We start from the raw sequence: 21,072 nt of genomic DNA on the forward strand, positions 1-21,072 counted from the left end.
GGTTTTTTTTTCAAATCAACTTTATATAAAACTTACAACAAAACATTTACTAAAGATTTTGATTTATTGTTTCCCGGGGGCAGGAAAAAAATAAGAATCTATAAGCTTGTAAATATGATTCGGTTTTGAAAACTTTTCATTTTTCATCAAATTTGCATTAGATTTAGAATAGTAGTGTAATGAATCAATGATAGCTCTCTTTTTTATCTGTTTCTCTCTCTCTCCCTCTCTTTCTCTCTTTTTCTCGCTTCATGTCTATCAAACCATCATTACATCGAAAACGAATGAGGTAGCCGGAATGGGAATGCATTCGTGCAGCGTCCTAATCGATAAGATATGGACTATCCAATGCACCCGAACCTGCCGCAACGCCTCCCTCGTTGGATGTGGATAACTTCGTACGCAGCATATGTCCCACCTGCTTGTTGTACAGCACGGTATCCTTTGAGCTGATTGAAACGAATACGGGGAACACATTAAAACGCAATGTTTCCAACAATCGCATTGATTATTAGAGGGTGAACCTACCCGATGATGGTGCCGAAGATTCCTAGCTCCGAAACGAGCTGCACCAATGGTGGTGGCGATGGTCCATTCGGCCGGATCATGTACCCGGTCGAAGTCGGTGGAAAGATACGCTCCATAAGTATCCAGGCGGAACGTTCATCATTGCTCATCGCATTGAGCGCGGCCGGAATATCCGCACCGTACACATTGTTACCTCCTCCTTCGCGCTGTGGCTTCAGCACGTATCTTTCCGGGTTGGCCAGAGCGAGTGCTACCGCCTCATCACCACCTTCGTGCAGATCGAGCGAGTACAACCCGGTAAAAATGTCACGAATCGCTTCAATCTTCGTTTCGTCACCTACAAAGCGGCGCAATACTTCCGGCTTTGCCAGTGCCTGCTGCACCTTCTTCGTACCGGCCAGATGATACTGGATCGAAGGACACTTGATGGCAAGGGAACGCTCGATCAGCAGCCGTGCATCCCACTCGGACTGTCCGTGGTAGTGGCCCGGTTCGTACCCGGCACGAAAGTACACGACACTCACTTCGATACCGTCGACGAGCAGTTCCTTCCCGGTGCCAAGCTTTCCAGTTTGACTAATCTGCGTAAGCGTACGCCGAATAACGGCCACGTGTGGGTACGTTTTACGGATGTAAAACTCGTGGAAACGCTGATCACAGATGTTGTACGTAACGTCCTCCACAATGAACAAGATTGCGGCCGATGGACGGGACTGTAACTTCCACGCCTCAACCATTCCATCGCACAGTCCAGACAGGGCGTTGTTTTCCGGTAACTACAAGCAAACATTCGTGTGTTAAATAATAGATCAACAATTCAATCGAACGATCAACCGAATACTTACATTCATCAGCTTTTTTTGCTCTCCGAGTTCCATCAAAATATAGCTATATTGAGTGCAAAATTCCAAAGACACCGTAACATCGTAAATGAGTTGAGAATTTAAAAAAGAAAATGAAATCAATTGCACAGTTAGTCACATGATGCGATATGTTAAATAAGTCTAATATGAAATCACAAATACCAACAACTACATAAACAGCTATATAAACAAAAAAAATATTATACACGGTTAAGCCTGGTTGATAGGTAGCGAATGTGGTGCAGCGCAAAAGAAGTATGAATGTTAGAATGGAGAAGCAATATCTAGACTATTCAGAAGTTTAATACACTAATTAACTACTAAACTGCTACTCCAGCAGGATTTAATTAGTTACAGTGGAGCGCCGATTATCCGGGTACCTTTTATCCGGCTATCCCATTGTCCGTGCAGCTCGGAAATGACAGTTCCAAAAGCGAATTGACATACTTAACTGAGAAAACCAATGATAGTAAGAAATAAAAGCTACAATAGGGAATGATATACTTTGCTCAAGTTTGACCAAATAGAACAGAGTTATTTTTGCAAAGTGTAACTAAGAAAATTAACATTTTGCATTAGAAGAAAAAAAGTCCACCCATTACACACTAAACACTAATATTTATCAAGAAAAAGAGAATGTGCCTTTATCGGTGATATTTGCTTATCCGGCAACGGCTGAGTCCCGGATGAGCACGGATAATCGACGTTCCACTTTATGTGACAGACATGGAAAAGAGTACGTTAATTATGAAAGGTAGAAGAAAAAAACAGAATAGGAAAAAGATAGAAATGATTACTGTACTGTACGGTCCCAAGATTTACAATCATCAAATGTTTACTTTGTTGTATTTCCAAAAAAAAAGGTTTACATCCCTGCGATGGTAGCATTGACAGTATCAGGGTACTAGCTGTATCATGTAAAACTCAAACAAAATATTTTTTTCCCCTTTCGCTAGCAAAAACACTCTTTAAATAGTTCATCCAGTCACACCCAAAATCTTCTCCTTTTTTTGTTTCTGGTCAGCTTTGAATGCAATATTTAAACAACAAGCACAAGTTCATTTTTTTACAAGTCAAAACAATGGGTTTCTAAATTTAAATTACATACAATTTAAACGGGATGAGAATATGCAAAAAACAACAAACAAATGGATTAATAATATTAGTATGTGTGTATAACTCTTCTCTTCCAAACGGCTGGATTATATTTTGAGCGTGCGCGCCTGAAGGTATGCAATTTATTTACTATGTTACCGTTTAACCGTTTGACGTGGTGTGATATTATAGTTTAATTACACTTTTAAACAAAACGAACAGTACAGACAAGAAATTACATTCACAATCTGTAAAAAAAATGAAACACGGAATGTTATCACATCATGGTGGGTAGGTTAAAATAATTGTGTGAAACTATAAAACATTCTAAAATCTAAAAGCGTGTATCAAATATCGGACATGCAAAAATTATCAACAAATAGAGCAACATGTACAACAAAACAAACGAGTTAAAACAATTAACATTCAGCAAACTAGATATAATAATACAGCGATAAAGTGAGACAGGTAGGGAATGGTGTAACGTTAGGACCTCCACGGGAGAGAGAGAAAAAAAACAAAACAACGAGAATGAAGGGTTTGTGTTTAAAATGTACCTATGCATCGGTGTCATAATGGTCGAAATACCGCCGAAGCTGGAGGCGATCGTGTTTATCTCCACCTGCTTGATGGCATCCGAAAAGTTGGGCAAATAGTCTGACCGCAGTAGTGCAAGCGTTACGGTCTGAAAAAAGGGTTAAAAGAAGAAGGACGAATTTGGTGTGTGGTACGGTTTCTTTTAAATTCCTTTTTTTGGTTTGGTTATTTAATTTTCTGATCGCTTAGTGCTAGGCAGATGACTTCAAAGGATAGCGAACATTGTAGTTTTTTTGGTTTGCCAATATCCGAATATTTTCCAACAAGTGCCTGAGATTATGTGAATCGCATTATTAGCTTTTTTTTTTGTTTTTTGCTTCATTACTCATTTTACACTCCAAATCGTAGCATTAACAAAAACACTTAGATAATTTCGCGTTACACCTACTACGTCGAATTTCGGTTCTGAACACCCGCGAGCAAATAGGCAAAAGGGTTAAAAACGATTGTAAAGGACGGTTAGAACAGAATGTCTGCAGGGAAGAGAATAATAGGACCACATGTAACGATATCAAATCGTGATAAAAAAAATGTCCATAAACCTATCCATCACATTGGAGGGGTTTTGCAAACAAAAGGTCTTAACAGTTTGCGACCAGAACGAGATGCAACTATACAGATTAGAACAGAAGAACGAAACAAACAACATACCATTCTCAAACCAACAACAATGTATCAAACGCTAACAGTTAATCAATGAAAATGAAGAGAATTTTTTTTCTAGCTGGACATTAATCAAAATACTTGTAACACAATATCAGATCGATTGGTAGTAGTGAGTGGTTATTACTAAAAAAAAACAAAAACACACTTTTTTCGCTAACGAAACGTAACGCGTAACGGTCATGCACAACCAAAACGAAAGGGCATTCAACAAATCAGAAAGAGAATGGAGTAGAATACGCGAATACGGAAATCAAGTTCTGCGTGTATATATAGAAAGAAAGGACTAATGTGACACAAGTTATACGCGAAACAAGAAAACATTCGGGCATTTTTTATTTTATTTACAAAAGGACGTTTTGAGATGCGCCTGGATGACTATTGTTGAATTTAGTTTCAAAAATTCAAGAGGAATTGATGCTTATGCGAAATGTGTTCAAATCAGTTGAAATTAATTTACATTACTGATCACCCTAATCGTAACTCTTGGGACGTTTCTTTGTTTTCTAAGTTCACTATGCCTATGTAATGTCAGTGACCAAACACCAACCGCACTAGGCTGCGGACAAATATAAAGATGCTGGTAGAGGAAGAAAAAAAGGGAAAAAACTGCAAAAACTATGCCTGCATCAGAACCAAAAACAACAGACTAAACGCTACACGTACATGGAACAACAAAATATATTGAGAAAAACAATCCAAAAAGATTACACGCTGATAGAAATAACCAATTACCAATTTGCAAATTATGATTACAGCCATATTGAAATCATGTTTTCAAACTAAAGCACTAAAAAGTATTTGATATTACAGTTTAGAAGATTTAATTTATCATTTAGTTATTAGAAGTTTAAGCGTAAATTTAAAAAATTGATGTTTATCTTACTTCGTGGTGTTTTCTTTAAAAATAGTCTGCCTTTCGAAGTTTATATATACAGTAGTAGAACGTCGACTATCCGGGGGCGGATTAACCGTGCGCCGTAAATTGACAGCTGTTCAACGGTGGTGAACAGTTGTACTGATGTCAGGTTGATTAAAATTATTAAAATCCTCACCAAACGATATATTTAAAATGACGTTCTAAATTTTATTTTTTTTCATAATAATTTGTTTGATAAAACATCATTTTTCAATTATCAACCTTGATAATTAAAGGATTTTATCCGTCAATTCCGTCGTAAATCGATTAACCGGCATCAATCCGGTCCCGAGCACCCCGGATAATAAACGTTCTACTGTAGTTTACAGGGTTTATCAGGTCAATATGGCATCTGAAAGGCATAGTTCGCCGGCCAGAACATGTATTTCGTTTCCTGTCAAGTATTTCATTTGCCTCAACATGAAAATCCTGTTGCCCAATATGATTTTAGAGATTATTGCTTTAGCTTTTTCACCGGGATTGTTGCCTGCTCCTGCTCGTTATTTAAACCATATTTTCTAATTTATTTTTTATGCTTTTTTATAGTTTTTTTTAATCAAATCATATCATTTAATAAAGGGTGAGGGCACAGCTTCACGCTGTTGTGCCATTTGAAGCAGAATTTGTTAGATTCATTAAATTATGAGAAGTTTTATCACGAACATTTCGAAAACATATGTAAGTGCCAGGTTTAACAATCCCGTAATAGCGTAGAATGCAATAAAACGGTTTGATATTGTGTACGTAGTGTAAAAGAACTAATAAACTATTTTTTGCAATGCAATTGTACTTCCTCCGTTCATCTATTCGAAATATATAATTGCTGGAATAAAAAGTACCATGCTAAATTTTTGTTTGTTTACATTTTGCTCGAATTCGGTTTGACACATGCTACACATACACATGCATGTTTTCGAAATGTTCATGAATAAAACTTCTCATAATTTAATGAATCTAACAAATTCTGCTTCAAATGGCACAACAGCGTGAAGCTGTGCCCTCACCCTTTATTAAATGATATGATTTGATTAAAAAAAACTATAAAAAAGCATGAAAAATAAATTAAAAAATATGGTACAAATAACGAGCAGGAGCAGGCAACAATCCCGGTGAAAAAGCTAAAGCAATAATCTCTAAAATCATATTGGGCAACAGGATTTTCATGTTGAGGCAAATGAAATACTTGACAGGAAACGAAATACATGTTCTGGCCGGCGAACTATGCCTTTCAGATGCCATATTGACCTGATAAACCCTGTATATACAAAGAGGAGATTAATTTTGTTTTGCCCTTTTAGTTTAAGGCCTGTGAAAAAGAATATGTGAAAAGAAACCCGAATGAACCAGTAATAACCTACGTGAATAGGTTGAAATGATTATTTTTTTTTTTGGAATTGATAACGAAATAATCTTGAAACTTCTCGGAAGGAGTGAAAAACATACACCACGAACTAAATTAAACATCTAGTATATAAATCCTTTACCATTAATGACCTGACGGAAGCGACACTATTGCGAAGAAGAAAAGCGTATAAGCGACACTAAAAACACTTTCTAAATATTTAAGTACTTCCACGTAGCTTCAACATTGGCCAAATGGCTTCAATTTCGAACTGGCTAGTTAATTTGGAACGAAATTGTTGCGGGTTCTCAGACAGAACTCGCTGAAAAACTATTTGAGCAAAATTTTGCAAACCAACATCCGACCAGAAAAAATGTTCTTAAACATTTGTAATGCACAAAATGGCTAACGTAGCGATACTTTAAAGCAAATAAAAAAATAACATCTATAACCGGAAAGTAGCTCAGAGTGAAAAAGCAAGAACGTTCTACTTGAAGATAAGCGCGAGACATTTATAAATGAACCTAATTATCTTGAGCGCTTTCAGTATGCAGAACAATAGAAACATATGACAAAAGAGTACTAGTAGTGGTAGTATATGGTAGTAGCAATAAAATGTAAAAAAGTATCATTAGAGGAGGGAGACAGAAAAAACCACAACTAAATGCACAAAAATACGATGGGATAGGGAATGTACAAGAAACACTGTACTTCTATGTGGGCGTTAGAGATGGAAAAAAGAAGAAGGAAATAAATAAGTATGGTTGGTGTAAAAACCTTTGCAAATATTTGCTTGAGGGCCCGAGATGACCGAAACCCGACGCGATCGTGTTGATTTCCACCTGTTTCCAGCAGCAGTAAGCATTATAGGGACAAATCCGTTCGCTGCATTCGTCGTCACATCGCGTCTCCAGCATCAAATCCGAACGCAGCAGCCCTAAACTGATGGGCTGGGGGTCGCGAAACGACATTAGGACGGCAGAGTATCATACGTAACGTGTATTCCCAGTTGTTCGTATATGAGGCGCATCGAAAAAATTAGTCAACACAATGATAAAAAGCTTTGGACCGTTTCGTGTGTCTGCGTTTGTTAATTTGGGTTTCATTAAGTTAGTCTTTTTCTATCCTTCCTAAAACTGCACCTCTTCCTTGTATACTATAGCTAATCTATCGTACATATTAAAAGTATTTAATTCAGAAAAAAATGTATTCTTTCCACCTTCCAGAATAGTTCTAATGCACAGATATTAGTTAACCCACATATATGCTACCGTAAAGTTCTACTAAAAGCCAGATAGAGTCAAGCCAATTATCATGTCTACCTTTGCAGTATTAGGAGTAGAAGAATTAATTTGGTTAAAACTGTGATAAATGAAAATTAAACAAAATTGCAGAACGTCTCTGTGCTTGTTGCTCCATACAATATGGATGGTAGTGCACGAAATTAAAAGAAAGCTAACTTCCTACTACGAGGAATGTATACATCAAGTAAGAATAAGAAAATCTTCAGTATATCACAAATTCATACCCCTAAAATGCACAAAAGTCGATAAAAGTAACGATAAAATAAGACGCACATTATTAATTCGGTAAATGAGTTCAACTCTTGGAGGGACTTTTATCAACAAAACCCTATTACACATAGCCCTTCTACTATCAAAAGTCGTCTACTTGTTTTATCACTTTCACACTAAAGCATAGTAGAAAGTTTTACATCTTCAACAAACGACTACACCAAACCCCTAAACGCACCAAACAAATACAACAAATCATCGTCATGTGTATCGTTCTTCATTGCTGGTATGCAATCACTATGGCCATTTACTGGTACACCGTAAACACTCGCTACGAACGAATTTTCGCAAAGCATTTACGAGTTTGTATCGCTTCCCTGCGAAAGATAGTGTCCATGCGCTTACCTGTGCAATACCCTCGGACAGCACCGTCCGATAGATGGTGATCAGTGAACGGGTAAACTCGTCCACCTTTTCCGTTGAGCTGAGTGTGGCGAGTAGAAATTGACTGTCATGGGCGACGGCATGAATCAACTCGTTCAGCAGCGGCTGCAAATCTACCGCCTTCTGGAACTCTTTCCGGGGAAACGAAGACGGCGTTAGAATGAACGGAGCAAACTAAAAAAAAGATACAATCATAATTAAACAACTGTTGCGTGCGGCCATCTTCTTATGTAATGGGAACGATGTGTTCGCTTTACCAGCAGCGCATCCGGGTTGAAGTCTTGCTTGGACCGCATCGCTGCCCCGTGCATGATGGCCCAATCCTTCGCCTTTTCCACTACATCCAGCAGCTGAGCTTCATCCAGCGGAAATGGAATGCACGACTTCAGCGTTTTTGTCGGAGCGGACATTATGTCTCGGTTGTGCTACACTTGCTGCTAGCAATTGCCGGTTGCAAATCCACGTAAAACACCAACTGTAAATGATGGAATGCTGCTCATTCGACTGTTAGCTTTCAAATGCAACGCTGCCTGCGTACTACACACAATCGTTTGCTAATCGCTTTTCGTTCTGTTTGTTGTACACGAACAAAAAACCTGTACTGCGTGCTGATAAGATAAACAAGACCGATTGTGTGCTACCCGCGGCTGGTAAAGTGAATAGTTCTTGTTCGCTGGAACGATAGCCCAATCATTTGTGAACTGTCAAATGAAGTCAACGCGATGATGCAAATGTCAACAATACCAAACAAAAACACTTTAGTGCAGACCGTGCGCTGTTGCTGCCGTGCTGGGCTGGGTGCAAATGTTTATTTGCTACACCAAAAAAAAAGAAATTTATTGTTTACCTTCTCAACAGTATGATGGTTCAACTATCATAGAACGTGGTGATCCACAATAAAACGAAAGGCAAAGGTAATAACGAAATGCAACATGTTAACAAATGAGGGTATGGTTAGGAATGCGAACACTTCCGGCTTGTTTAGTGATGAATACGGTGTAGAGCGTGTATTGTTTGTGGGTATTTTTTTAGTGCGACTATTCCATTATTAGCGCAATTATCTACTAAGCATAAACATGCCTCAATATGTTGCCGATAGCTCATAATGGCCCAACATTAAAATTCGTAAAAGCTTTTTCCTTTGTTTCTTCTATCTTACGCCGGAACATATTCTCTGGTTTATTTACATCAGGCTTGTGTAAAACAAATTCGTTGTTACAAGACGTAACAAAGGTATAATTACTCTATTCCCCTTTGCATTTACAAGCAATTGTAGATAGCCAAAAATTTGGTAAAAGTAAAATAATTTGCTACATTAGCTCATACAATGGAAATATTTATTACCTACATTACAAAAACAAAAAACAACAAAGGCGTTGTGCATTCGTTTAGACTCCCTCGTCCAAGAGTTCACCATAAAACGAGTGCTTACCAGAAATCGAAGCTGAAATCGAAGTTTGATTATTGATAATTGCTTTCTGTTATAATAAGTAGCAATTTTTAAATCTTACTTATCGATAGTATAATTATTTTTAATATTAGTGGCTTTATTCACAGCAAAATAAAACACAACATTTGTTTCGGGCACTTCTTACAGCAGTCTGCGTACCTTCCGTGCACATTTCTAGCACTGCTTGGAATGCTAGCGTGCATTTTCGAGCAGTGTATATGCTGGAAAAGACAACTGCGCCATATCCAAGCACCGCAAGGCAAGCAGACTGTCAAACATTTATTACGCTTACTTTATTTGATAGAATTTTTGTGCTGCTGTATCAAGACTTTCCCGTTTACCAAACTATTCCAGTGAAGGGTACGCCCCGGTTGCATTTCTCAATCGCTACAATCGGAAACGCCATAAACCAGCTGCTTAGCAAAAAAACAGCCGAAAAACTCGGTATCACATCCCGGACGCTTGTCGGTCGCGCAGCGTATTGTTTTGATAGTGAAGTCATCTAGATGCGTCGCTCCGTTTGGTGGCGGACCAGGGCCGACAGACATCAAACAGTGCAATGAATCCGACCTCGCTGTACATCACCACGTCGCGGCTCGTCTTCCAGGGCGACATTGTGGCCGAGCTGCAGGATCTCAATCGTCTGTTGCCGTACCTGCGGAAAAGCCTGAGCTGTGCGGTGTGTTGCAAGCTGCTGGTGGAACCGCACAGTCCATCGACGGGCGATTGCCAGCACCACATATGTCGTGTGTGCGTTGGCAAACACAAAAGGCTCAAACCAGCATGTCGCTTCTGCAAAGGTTTGCTGCAGTACAGGGAGAACACGCAGCTTCGGTTGCTGCTACAATGCTACAAGAGCATCTGTACGTTCATCCGGTCGCGACCAGTGTATGCAGATATATGCAAGTGTGCACCGACCCAACCGGGTGGTGGTGGTGGGGCAGAGGGTGGTGCCAGTACAAGCGGTAGCAGTAGTACTGGCACAACGCCCAACAGCTTGATGGATCTGATCGAGGAGGGAGCGGCGTTTGTGGATGACTTCAAGTGCAATTCCGGTCTGTCGAAGTCGGCCTATTCGATACTGCCATGCATCTTCCCACCACCCGTCGTAACCGTGCAAACACCCGCCGAGCCGAAACCGATCGTTGTCGTACCACCCTCAGCACCCTGTTGCTCTAAAACAACAAACAAACCTCAACCGGTCAACAAAACAACTACACCGGCTGAGAATGTTAAAGTGATGCTGCAGGAGAAGAAAAAGGTGCTGCGTAAAACAAAGCCGCGTCAACCAAAACAATCAGAACTGCACCCGCAACCGGTCCAACAGGAGCGGAAGAAACGAAACCAAGCAAAACAGAAACAAAAGCCGGTGAAGCAAGAGCAGCAACAACCAGAACAGGTGCTGCAGCAAAAGCAAGCACAACCGTTGAAGCACCAGCAAAAGAAAGAGTTGCAGCAATCGCAACCATTGCAGCAATGTTCGCAACTTCAACAACAACCAGGACATCCAATAAAGCTGAAAAAGGGCCAGATATTCAAACAGAAAATATCGAATGTGACCCCGGCACAGCAAAGGTTAACGATACAACAGATACCAACGGAACAGGAACAACACAAACAGCCGGCGCTGCCACAATGTCAGCAGCAAAAATCATTGCAGCGAAAGCAGCAGGTGCAACAGTTGCAACAGCAGCCACAGCTACAATATCAATGCCAACAGCAACAAAGTAATCGATCGAAGGCGCATCCACAACAACCGCAACAGCAGCTGCAGCAGCAGGTTTCGCATCAAGTACAGCAGAAACAATTGGTGCAGCAGCAGCTAGCAATAAAGCAACCGAAACAATTGAAAACACAAGTGAAAATAGAGCCGGAATTGCAATCTCAGCAACTTTTGCTACCAACACAACAACCACCGCAGCAACTGATGCAACAACAACAACAACAACAACAACAGGTGCAAAAAATGGCACAGGTACAACAACAACAGCAGCTGCAGCCACAAAAATCAGTACAGTTACAATCGCAGTCTCTAAAATCGGTGCAACAGCAATCGTCTCAACCGAACGCTGGCAGCCCAATCATGTCCGGTCAAAAGATGCTGAGTGCTGCACCGGCCGTACCCGTACGGTCACAGAAATCCCTACCACTGGCGCAAACTATTAAGCAGGAGGTGGTAGAACAGCCGCAACTGCAAATGCCGCAACAACCAATGTTTCAACTGCAGCAACAGCAACAAAAGCAACAGATGGCTTTCCAAAATCAGCAAGCGATCATTTCGCAACCGATAGCACCGGTGCAGAATGTGCCCCAGATGCGCAAACAGCAGCAGCAGCAGCAGGAAACGATAGAGTACTTAAAGGACAACCCACCGCTGATAGAGCATCAGCAGCAGGACAGCTTGCAAAAGCAGCAAGAGCTAGCGCAGCAGAGACAGCAACAGCAGCTACAAATTGCACAGCGACGCCAACAGTTGCAACAGCAGCAAATGCAGCAAATTATGCAGCCGCAAAAGCTGTCCGCTCAGCAGCAAACCGTCGCAGGGAAGCTACCGCAGCAGATGCCAATGATGCAGCCACAGCAGTCACGCATGGCATTCCCGGGCAATGTAGCCGACGTGGTCATTCGTCCGAATGCGAACAAGATCAATTCCAGCCTGATACGGAACGTGCTACCGGCACGTATCGGTCCTACCATCATACACGCGGAATCACTCGCGAACCGACCGGCAGGTACGGTTGCTGCGGGTGGAACCGCCGGCAAGAGCACGATGGTACCACCGAGCGTGGCAAACTCACCGCTCCTAACGCAACCGATCATCAAGAACAGCTGCGTACCGACGACACCGCGCATCGTTAACATTACCACACCGCAGGAAATCAAATTCGAGGCAGCACCGATTAAAACCGTATCGAGCGGTACCACGATGTATTCGGTGCTGTACGCGGAGAGTGGAAACAAGTTCACGATCAAGCGAAAGCCGGATCCGGTATCGGCTGCAAAGCCGGTCAACAACGGACAGCAGGCAAAACTAGCGACGATGGTATCAAACACTGCCGGGCTAGCAAACAGCGCACGCTCAATAATTCCTGCCAAGGTGGATGTCGATCAGCCCAAGCTGGCAACGGTACAGAAAGCTCAAACACAGCAACCGATCGTATTGCAGTTCCGGCCACCTCAAACACGACCGTTACAATTACCACTACAACAACAACAACAGCAACAACATGCAGCAGTCGTACAGCAGCAGCAGCAGCAATCGTCCGTTAAAGTGCAGCTTCCGCAACAACATACATCGTTGGTTCAACAACAAATACAGCAGCAACAACAACAGTTGCAACAATATCATATTCAGCAACAACAGAAACTCACAACACCATCACAGCAGACGGTAGTGTCACTGGCACCGCAACAACAACAAAACTTCCGCTCGCTCATCATTCAACAACAGCAGCAGCAGCAGCAGCAACAACAACAACAAAAACAACAACAGCAGATGACATCTCAACAGCAAGCGGTACAACAACCGCCATCGCAACCACCACCATCGCAACAGCAATCAATGAAACGTAAGGGTTGCCGTTGCGGCAATGCAACCCCAACGCCTGGTAAGCTGACCTGCTGCGGTCAACGCTGTCCGTGCTACGTTGATTCGAAGTCCTGTGTCGACTGCAAATGCCGTGGCTGTCGCAATCCACATCGAGCGGATGGTCTAAAGGTATTTATTCGTTTCGCCATCAATTTCCATCGTTTAATAATTCACCATTTCCTTTTTTTTCTCAGATCCGTCGAAGTCTCTCGGAATTGTTGCAGCAGTATAATTCGCCCGCCACCACCACAGCAACATCAACCGCAACCATCGACACGCTGTCGTCCGGGTCCACCACCACCACCAGTGGTGTTTCACTCGGTCCAACGATAACAGCCGTCACGTACAGCATTAACGCGGTGAAGCCTACCAACGCATCCACCTCCGTGGCGAACGGTAGCACCAAGGTGAAGGTAATCAGTGCGGGACAGCACCAAATTTTGCACACCACCGCCAAAGCAACGCCGGCGGCGGCGGTCGTGAAAACTGGTGCCGGCGGTGGTCGCACTCGTACGAACGGTGGCGTCGGTGTGTGTCTGCTGCCCAAAACGCCGAGCGCACCCGTACCGACCGGCGGTACTATCACGATCCGGCCGTTTGCAAACAGTGGTTTTACCAGTGGCACCACCACCACGATCAGCTATTTGCCTTCCGCTTCGCAATCGTCAACTGCTACCGCGTCGGCAAGCGGTTCCCTGTCCGCCGGCGCGTACGTATCGCCATTGACCCGTACCATGTCCCAGCCGAACACGGCAAGCGTAAGACTGAACAAAACGCCCGCCCGCACCAGCACCGTAACGTCCGGTTCGTTCGCAACACTGTCGACCGGTTCCTCCACCCAATCGTTGGACCGTGACTGGACCCGGATCGGTGGTGAACCCGGCGCTAACGTTTCGGCAAAATCTTTCCCCAAACAAACGGCCGGCGGTGTACGCCCAGCGATGGCATCGCTCGATACGGATCGCGAACGTACTACTGCTGTTGGGCTCGGTTCACGCAACACATTCGTCAGTGGCAAACCGGACGCACTGTTGAGCCAAAGCTCGGTAGCGATGATGCCGGTTACTGCTTCACCCTCCTCCGCGTCCTTCTGTTCCTCCCCGAGCGTATGGTCACCGTCGCTGCCGAGCAATCTGTTCGGAAGCAGCGTACCATCCACCGGTACCGGTTCACCGGTCGGATCGGGTACGACCGGACAGGAACTGTCCTCCCTGTCCGGCTACGACATGAACAGCTTCGTCAACATTAGCCACATACTCGACCCGGACGGTGTGATCGATCTGTGCGACGATCTGGAACTGAACGCGGCGAACCTCATCTCGCTCGATTGATCACACATCAGGCTGAGCGCGAAACTGGATAAGCGTAACACATTTGCTGTTTATTACATTATTGCCTTTACGTTCGGTAGTGTTAGGCATTCACAGTTAATTCGTTCAGAGCTGGCTTATGCTTCACTACTAAACCCCAGCAAGTGGTACTCCGTTCCATTTTGGGTATCCCTATCTGCTTCATTCGCTCTCTCTCTCCTTTTCTCTCTTTCGTACTTTCGCTGCATTAACACTTCCCCTTTTTAGCACACTCTTTTTTAATTATGTTTTTTTTTTGCTCTGTTAGGACGGCCTGGCCGTATCAAGACTTGTTTTACCACATACCAAGATAGTCAATCCTTGCTACAGGGGGACGGGTCCGGATGGAATTTGAAACCCGGTCCGGTGCCTTTGTTCTGATGGCAAAAAGTAGCTCATCAGCAAAGATTTTTACCGTGTGACTACAGCTTTCAGTATCGAATTGCTGCTATTTATCCTTTCTTTTGTGGAACCCTGTATGTGTGTACTGTTTTAAACAATTTCAAACTAACACAATTGTGTAGGCAACAAGATTTAATTTTGTCTAGAACATCTTTTTTTTGTTTTCCTAATGCTTTTCTTAGCACACTGTCTTTAGTACTTGTTTTTTTTTTGTATTTTATATTAACAGTGTAGTGATAATAGTGTATAACTGTTTTGTGTAATAATCAATCTGTTAGAATATTCCAAAATGATGCTTTGCTAACTTTCCAAACTCTTTCAAACACAACTTGAATGGTATAATTTTTAGAGGAGGTTTTTACTACTTTAACACAGCATTCTACAACACTTTAAAGTTGATGATGAATATCAACTCAAACAGGAATGCAGCGAGATCAGATTAGTTTTCCAACGATATAATCAAAAATAATTTAACGCAATTTTGCGTCGCAGTTTACGTACTGACAGTGGTAGGGTATTGAAAAATCACAACACCATGTCAGCTCCTTCTCATGTCTGCTAAACGCATTGTTTACAAAACAAACAGATCAATAGGTTCTTGTTGTTAGGGTTAAGGCTACAATTTTCTTAACGCCAGACTAATCGTTGCAGCTTAGTTTAAGGTTTACCCAAAGGTTCCGAAAGGGCCAAGTTTAAGGTTTAAGGTGTATTAACGCATTACACACTATAGACGTGCATGAGAATGAATGTGGGAAGTCAATCTTTCATCTGAGTGAGTTAATTCGAATCTCTCATCGATGAGTTATTATAACTCCTTTGCGATGTAACTCACTCACTGACACGTAAATGACGCACGAGTGCGATAATGATTCGACTAGTGTTGGGTGAATCTGATTCAGATTCATGAATCTGAATGAATCTTTGAACAGAACGAATGACTCTGAATCTCTATTCAGAAAATCTATGAATCCTTAGAATTTCGGGACAGCTTGAAGATTTATGTGTTCTCCCTTCACCCCCCTTCCCCTACCCACCGTCAGCACCTTTGAAATAACTTCACCTCCACCCCCCCTTCTCTCCATCCAACACCGGTTGGCCCTTTTCATTTTAGTTTGATGGCAACGAATCATTAAGGATTCATGAATATTTGAAGATTCATTTGAATTTATGAAAATTGATTCAAATTTTGGGAATCGGTTCATGATTGGAATGACTCTGAAGATTCATATGAATGATTCTTTTCAAAAGATTCAATAAGCACAACACTGGATTTGACTCATGTTATGACTCACACATGAGTGAGTCATATCATTGTATGAGTGAAATAACATTCATGCGTGAGTTTGTCAGTCATCGCAAAGCGTCATGATGGTTTTTTCGCATATTTTCATCGCGGTGAATAATTTTTTTAAGAGTCAATTAACTCACTTAACTCACTTAAGAGTTAACTCACTAATGTCACTCACTCGCTGCAGAGACAATTCACCTAAGTGAGTTGTTATTCCCATCACTAGTACATACACAAACGTGGCGAATAGTAACTCGCAGCAATTGCAGTCATCGGCGTCGTTCGTCATGTGTGTGTGTAAACAATTGACAAAATGACCGAATGTAGCATACGCTGCACCAAGGGTCGATGCATTTGACGGCAATATTTGTCAAGAGAAACAGCATGCTTAATTTAATGGTTAGACGCTCCCAATGCACAAAGGATTTATAAGGATGTGTAAAGCATAAGGACATTACTTTTTTTTCACGTGTAAATTATTATTATTTTTTTATTTACTTTCATTTCCATGGAAAAAAGAAAAACAAACAGAAGATGAAACCATAGCATGAATTAAACACACTGATCTGAATATGCTGCTGTAAGGCGATAGTTAGGCTAGCCCAGGGATCGAGAATCCATAGACAGCAAGCGTCTTTTTTCCCTGTTCAATATATCTAGGCTAGATTTGTGTGTTAAACGTGCGCGAAAAGAGCATAAAACAGTAAGGGCCTGGGAAGGGAATGGTTTTTGTTCAGCTTTTCGCTGTATACTGTGCAGTGTGCGTGTGTGTGCGTGTTTAAGCGGATATGGCCATTTTGTGAAAATGTTTCCCACCGTCAACCCGCGCTGTTTCAACTAAATCTCTAAATATCTGTTACGGTTGTTTTAGTTCGTTTTTTTTATAATTTTAACTATATCCCTTTATTCGTTTGTTGATGTTAGTAGCATAGTTGGTACTATCGATGTGACATTAGACATTAGTAACCGCACGCACATGTTGCGTTTGTGTGATTGTGTTAGCGTCCCCCCTCCCTCCCCCAATAATGCATACGTGTCTGGGTTTATTACACGCTGCTTTATTATTATTTCATTTTGGGAGTCGTACGAACAAGAAGTATTCGGTAATTTAACCTTGGTTGTGTACGTAACGCATGCGCAAATGACTAACCCTACCTGTCTAACTTGACTGTCTCATAGCTCGTATCTCTTCACGTGCGTTTAGTTTGTAGTGTGATAGTGGTAGGCTAAACCTAGACCCGACAAGAAACCCTTTCGCTGTCGATTGTGTGTGTGTTGTATCACGGATCGGGAAAAAAGGAAATCCGAGAGGGTGAGCATTTGGCGGTAAGAATTTATATTGTATTTAAAAAAAGACAGGAAATTAATAGTAAATTTTTATTGGTAGATGGAGAAAAAAAATTGTTAAAAATTTAAAAAGCAAAAAGCGCACACTCGCGGCGATCACACGATCTTTATCAAGCAAAGATATACTGCAGTGAACGGTTTCTTGTACCATTACTTAATTGTGAATAAGTGTCCCAATCAGCAGTGTGTGACAGTGAAATCATTGCGTTTAGCATCGCGTTAGCCTACTGTTAAGATAATGCCACCTGTTTCGGTAGATTGTGAAAAGTGTCCGGTGTTTGATGTGCATATTGATACAATGCAATGCATTTTAGTTTTCAAAACAATTCTATTCTACTGCTATTAATACAAACATCACAGATGCTAATCACAGCAGTACAGTTTCCATAGGTGGGCTTGCGAAGAATGAAACGATTCTTTTTCTGCTGGAGAAAATCATATTTTATTTTTTTTAACATAAAATTACCTTTATCGCGGTTTAAAAGAAAACAAAATGAGACAACAAAAAACAAACGTCCTGTTAATGAATGAGGATGCTCAGTAGTAGCAACACTCAGTAGTAGCATTTACGCAGAAAAAGAAAAAAAACGGAAGAGAGAGAGAGAAAAAAAGAGAAAATTCTCCTTATTTGGCGCAAGGACCAACACGGTCAGGCCCGGCCTTTCAGTTGGCATACTCTAGGCTTAACGATTAAAAGATTTAGATAAGATGAAAGCATAAAACCTAATAAGAGAATTTTATTTAGATTATTATAAAAAACACTTTCTCACCCGTACACACATATATATATATATATATATATACACACACATTAAACTTCGGACAAAATACATTAAACAAAAGTGGAAGAAACTTTATTTTTGTATCATTGTATAAAACTTCGCTTTTTGTACTGTTGTAATGCAAGTAATAAAATCTATTAAAATTATACTTTCCGTAGCGTGTTTAGTCAATTTCGTGCATTGCACTGGAAAAAAGGGGTAAGTTTTGTAATTGTTAAAAAGTTAAATTTTTAAACCGCGAAACATGAAAATTCAATTCACAGCGAACAAGTCACACAATTGTTGTCTTTTTTAGTGAAGTACTGGGCGCCTCCTCGGGTGGTAAATTCAATGAGAAAACTGTTTGAAATTGTTCAAGCTGCTTTGCATAATTACTGGATTTGATGATAAAATAAGTTTAATTGCTTTTTAATTGTTTTACTTATATGGAAAATCCTAAAAAATTCTGGCACTACAACCTAAAGAGGAGCCATTTTTTAGCTTTCCTTTCCTTGAATTTAATTACCTCTGTAGCATGATATTTAGTACTGTGTGCGTGCATATGTGTATACGGTTCGGATGGGATTTTATATCCTTTTGTGTAAGATCTGTCCCGCTACCAAATATTATTATTCCTGCTTTTTAAATTCCAACGCAAATGATGTAATGCACATGCACACTGAATGTCGAACCTTCCATCCGGTACTATAAACGCAACTGCCACCATCGTCGCAATCAGCTGTCAAAGTTACGGCGTAAATCAAAACAAAGGACACCGCGTATCGCGCTGTACAAGCGACCGCAAAAGCAATCAACCCAAAAAGGGAAAGTGACTCATACGAAGCAGGATGTTTTCATTTTTCAAGAGCAAAAAACCCAGCCCTACACAGATCCCGTCGGATCCGATACCCGGTGCGGTTCCATCGACGCAGGAAGATTTCATATTCATCGAACGGCGCGGTCAGCAACCAGCGGATGATGCGACAGGCACGAGTACGCCAGCGGGAACTCCAGCGGGTGGTGGTGGTTTGTATCCTACCGTGCCGGAACCACCGGTAGCCGGTGAGAAGGCTGGGAATCCGGTCCCGGTCCGGCAACGGAGCGATGAGAAGGTTGGTCACGCGCTGAGTGGTGTCCCGTTTCGTCTGTCGGCGGACATTGGCCAATCGTCCGATATGGAGATTACGCGTATTCAGGCAAACGAAATACTCACCTACATCGCACGGGTGATGTACGCACCGGACTATGACTTTAGCCTGGAACGCAGCGTACTGCAGGATTGAGCACCAGCAATGGTTTGGGGATCGCATTCAAACAGCACAGTGATGAACTACTGCTGCAACACTTCAATAAACACATTACGCTACTTATTTGGAAATGCTGCCAAACTCCGCTAAAGAGAGGCTGGTTATATGATGGTGTACCCGACAACAGCGTGACGGGGTCTCTGTCGCCAGTTGATGTGATATGGAAAGGAAGTCAACTAATCTTAACGAAATCATCTATCAGCTTGATGTACCGATTCGGATGCAAAACGAATATAATAAAAGTTTTCACTATTTATTTTGAACATTGATCAGGAACATTAATTAATTATTTACATTCTTCAGGTGTATCATCTTATTGATGACGCCTCTCTATTAGTATAAACACCTCCATCAATGTTAAAGTATTAAAGGCGTTATGAGATGAAACGGTCCTCCAAGAATACTTGGAGGAAGGTGTGGAATCAAGCTCCTAGGAGGAATAACAATTGGGGGCCCTATCAATTGAAAACTGCTGGCCGAGAGGGTGTATAAAGTAGAGATGAGAATACTCATTATTTTCAGAGAGTTGAAATAGAGTGAAAGAGTGATTATATGGATTTGAATCTTTTACTCACTCTTTTGCGAGTCATAAAAATATTACTCTAAACTAATCCTTTAATTACTCTTTGGCGTTTTTACTCACTCAATTTCTGCCGACTAATGACTCACTCCTTGGCGTTTTTACTCACTCACTCATTCTTTTGCGTTTCAACTCACGCAATAAGGGTGAGTGAGTGTTTTGGTACTCTTTTTGGGGTTTTAGGTTGTCCTTTTGGATTTAAATTGTTATTCATTAGTCGGCACAGTGAGTGAATGAGTAAAAACGTAAAGGAGTAAGTAAAAGAGTCATAAAAAATACTTATGCTGAGTTGAAACCATAAACTCCGATGCACGATTAAACTCACTCACTCACTCTTACTCAGTGTGCACATCTCTAGTATGAAGTAGTTGAGGTTTGAGACAATTTTTTTTTTTGAAACTTTACAAGAATTATACGACATTTTGCATCTTACTTCTCACTCCCAAATCTTTCTTCCTATATTTATAATTTATTGTAATTCACTTACCTGGATAAACAATAGTTTGATAGCAGTTTTTTGCACCAAAAACAACCAACACTTGCATTTTTATTGCACTTAAAAAGCATTTTTAACACACTTTAATGCACTTTAGCACATCTACAGCACAACACTCGCCTAAAATGGCCACATTTTTCATGATTTCACGCAATAAGCTCATTCAGAAAAGGACATAACTTTGTTTTAAAACAGATATTAACCATATAACACATAAACAAATAGTAATTCTATGTTTTGGAAGCAGTAAAAGATAATTTCTTTCTGTACTTTCGGGCTGTTTGCACTTTTTTAAATACTAAAAAATGGCAAAAAATTTTACCGACAAGAAAGATTTATGAATAGAAAGATATTCAGTTATTTACTCAAAATACTATACTACAAAATACTTTGTGGAAGAAAGGGTAAAATGATGGACGCTGAAAAGCAATGGCGGATCAAGCCTTTTGGAGAGGCCCATATATCAATAACTCTAGTAAAAATCTTTCTTTCGATATTTATAATTGAATGTGATTCACTTACCTTGGTAAACTATCAA

The 21,072-nt window shown here is 41.1% G+C and overlaps 3 protein-coding genes across 7 annotated transcripts; 2 read left to right on the forward strand and 1 right to left on the reverse strand.

The window, feature by feature from the left end:
* Window positions 1-45: 45 nt before the first annotated feature.
* On the reverse strand, window positions 46-21,072 carry LOC125766391 (glutathione synthetase-like). 5 transcript variants are annotated; one of them, XM_049432308.1, is made up of 7 exons: window positions 21,057-21,072; window positions 8,223-8,440; window positions 7,927-8,139; window positions 6,785-6,957; window positions 1,374-1,416; window positions 529-1,304; window positions 46-449 (listed from the first exon to the last, which is right to left on the reverse strand). In XM_049432308.1, exons 2-7 carry the CDS (start codon window positions 8,373-8,375, stop codon window positions 323-325), a joined length of 1,485 nt encoding a protein of 494 aa, XP_049288265.1. In that variant the 5' UTR covers window positions 8,376-8,440; window positions 21,057-21,072; the 3' UTR covers window positions 46-322. The 5 variants fall into 5 exon arrangements, with proteins under 5 accessions (XP_049288265.1, XP_049288255.1, XP_049288245.1 ...); XM_049432298.1 differs by lacking the exon at window positions 21,057-21,072 and adding an exon at window positions 8,511-8,629; XM_049432288.1 differs by lacking the exon at window positions 21,057-21,072 and having other exon boundaries at window positions 8,223-8,623.
* LOC125762336 (polyhomeotic-proximal chromatin protein-like) lies at window positions 8,890-14,335 on the forward strand. The gene is made up of 2 exons (XM_049424297.1): window positions 8,890-13,133; window positions 13,199-14,335. The coding sequence occupies exons 1-2, from the start codon at window positions 9,975-9,977 to the stop codon at window positions 14,333-14,335; spliced, it is 4,296 nt and encodes a 1,431-aa protein (XP_049280254.1). The 5' UTR covers window positions 8,890-9,974.
* LOC125766463 (uncharacterized) lies at window positions 18,748-19,727 on the forward strand. The gene has a single exon (XM_049432461.1). The coding sequence runs from the start codon at window positions 19,000-19,002 to the stop codon at window positions 19,432-19,434; it is 435 nt and encodes a 144-aa protein (XP_049288418.1). The 5' UTR covers window positions 18,748-18,999; the 3' UTR covers window positions 19,435-19,727.

This window comes from Anopheles funestus, chromosome X (genome assembly GCF_943734845.2).
Source record: "Anopheles funestus chromosome X, idAnoFuneDA-416_04, whole genome shotgun sequence".
NCBI classification, from domain to species: domain Eukaryota; kingdom Metazoa; phylum Arthropoda; class Insecta; order Diptera; family Culicidae; genus Anopheles; species Anopheles funestus.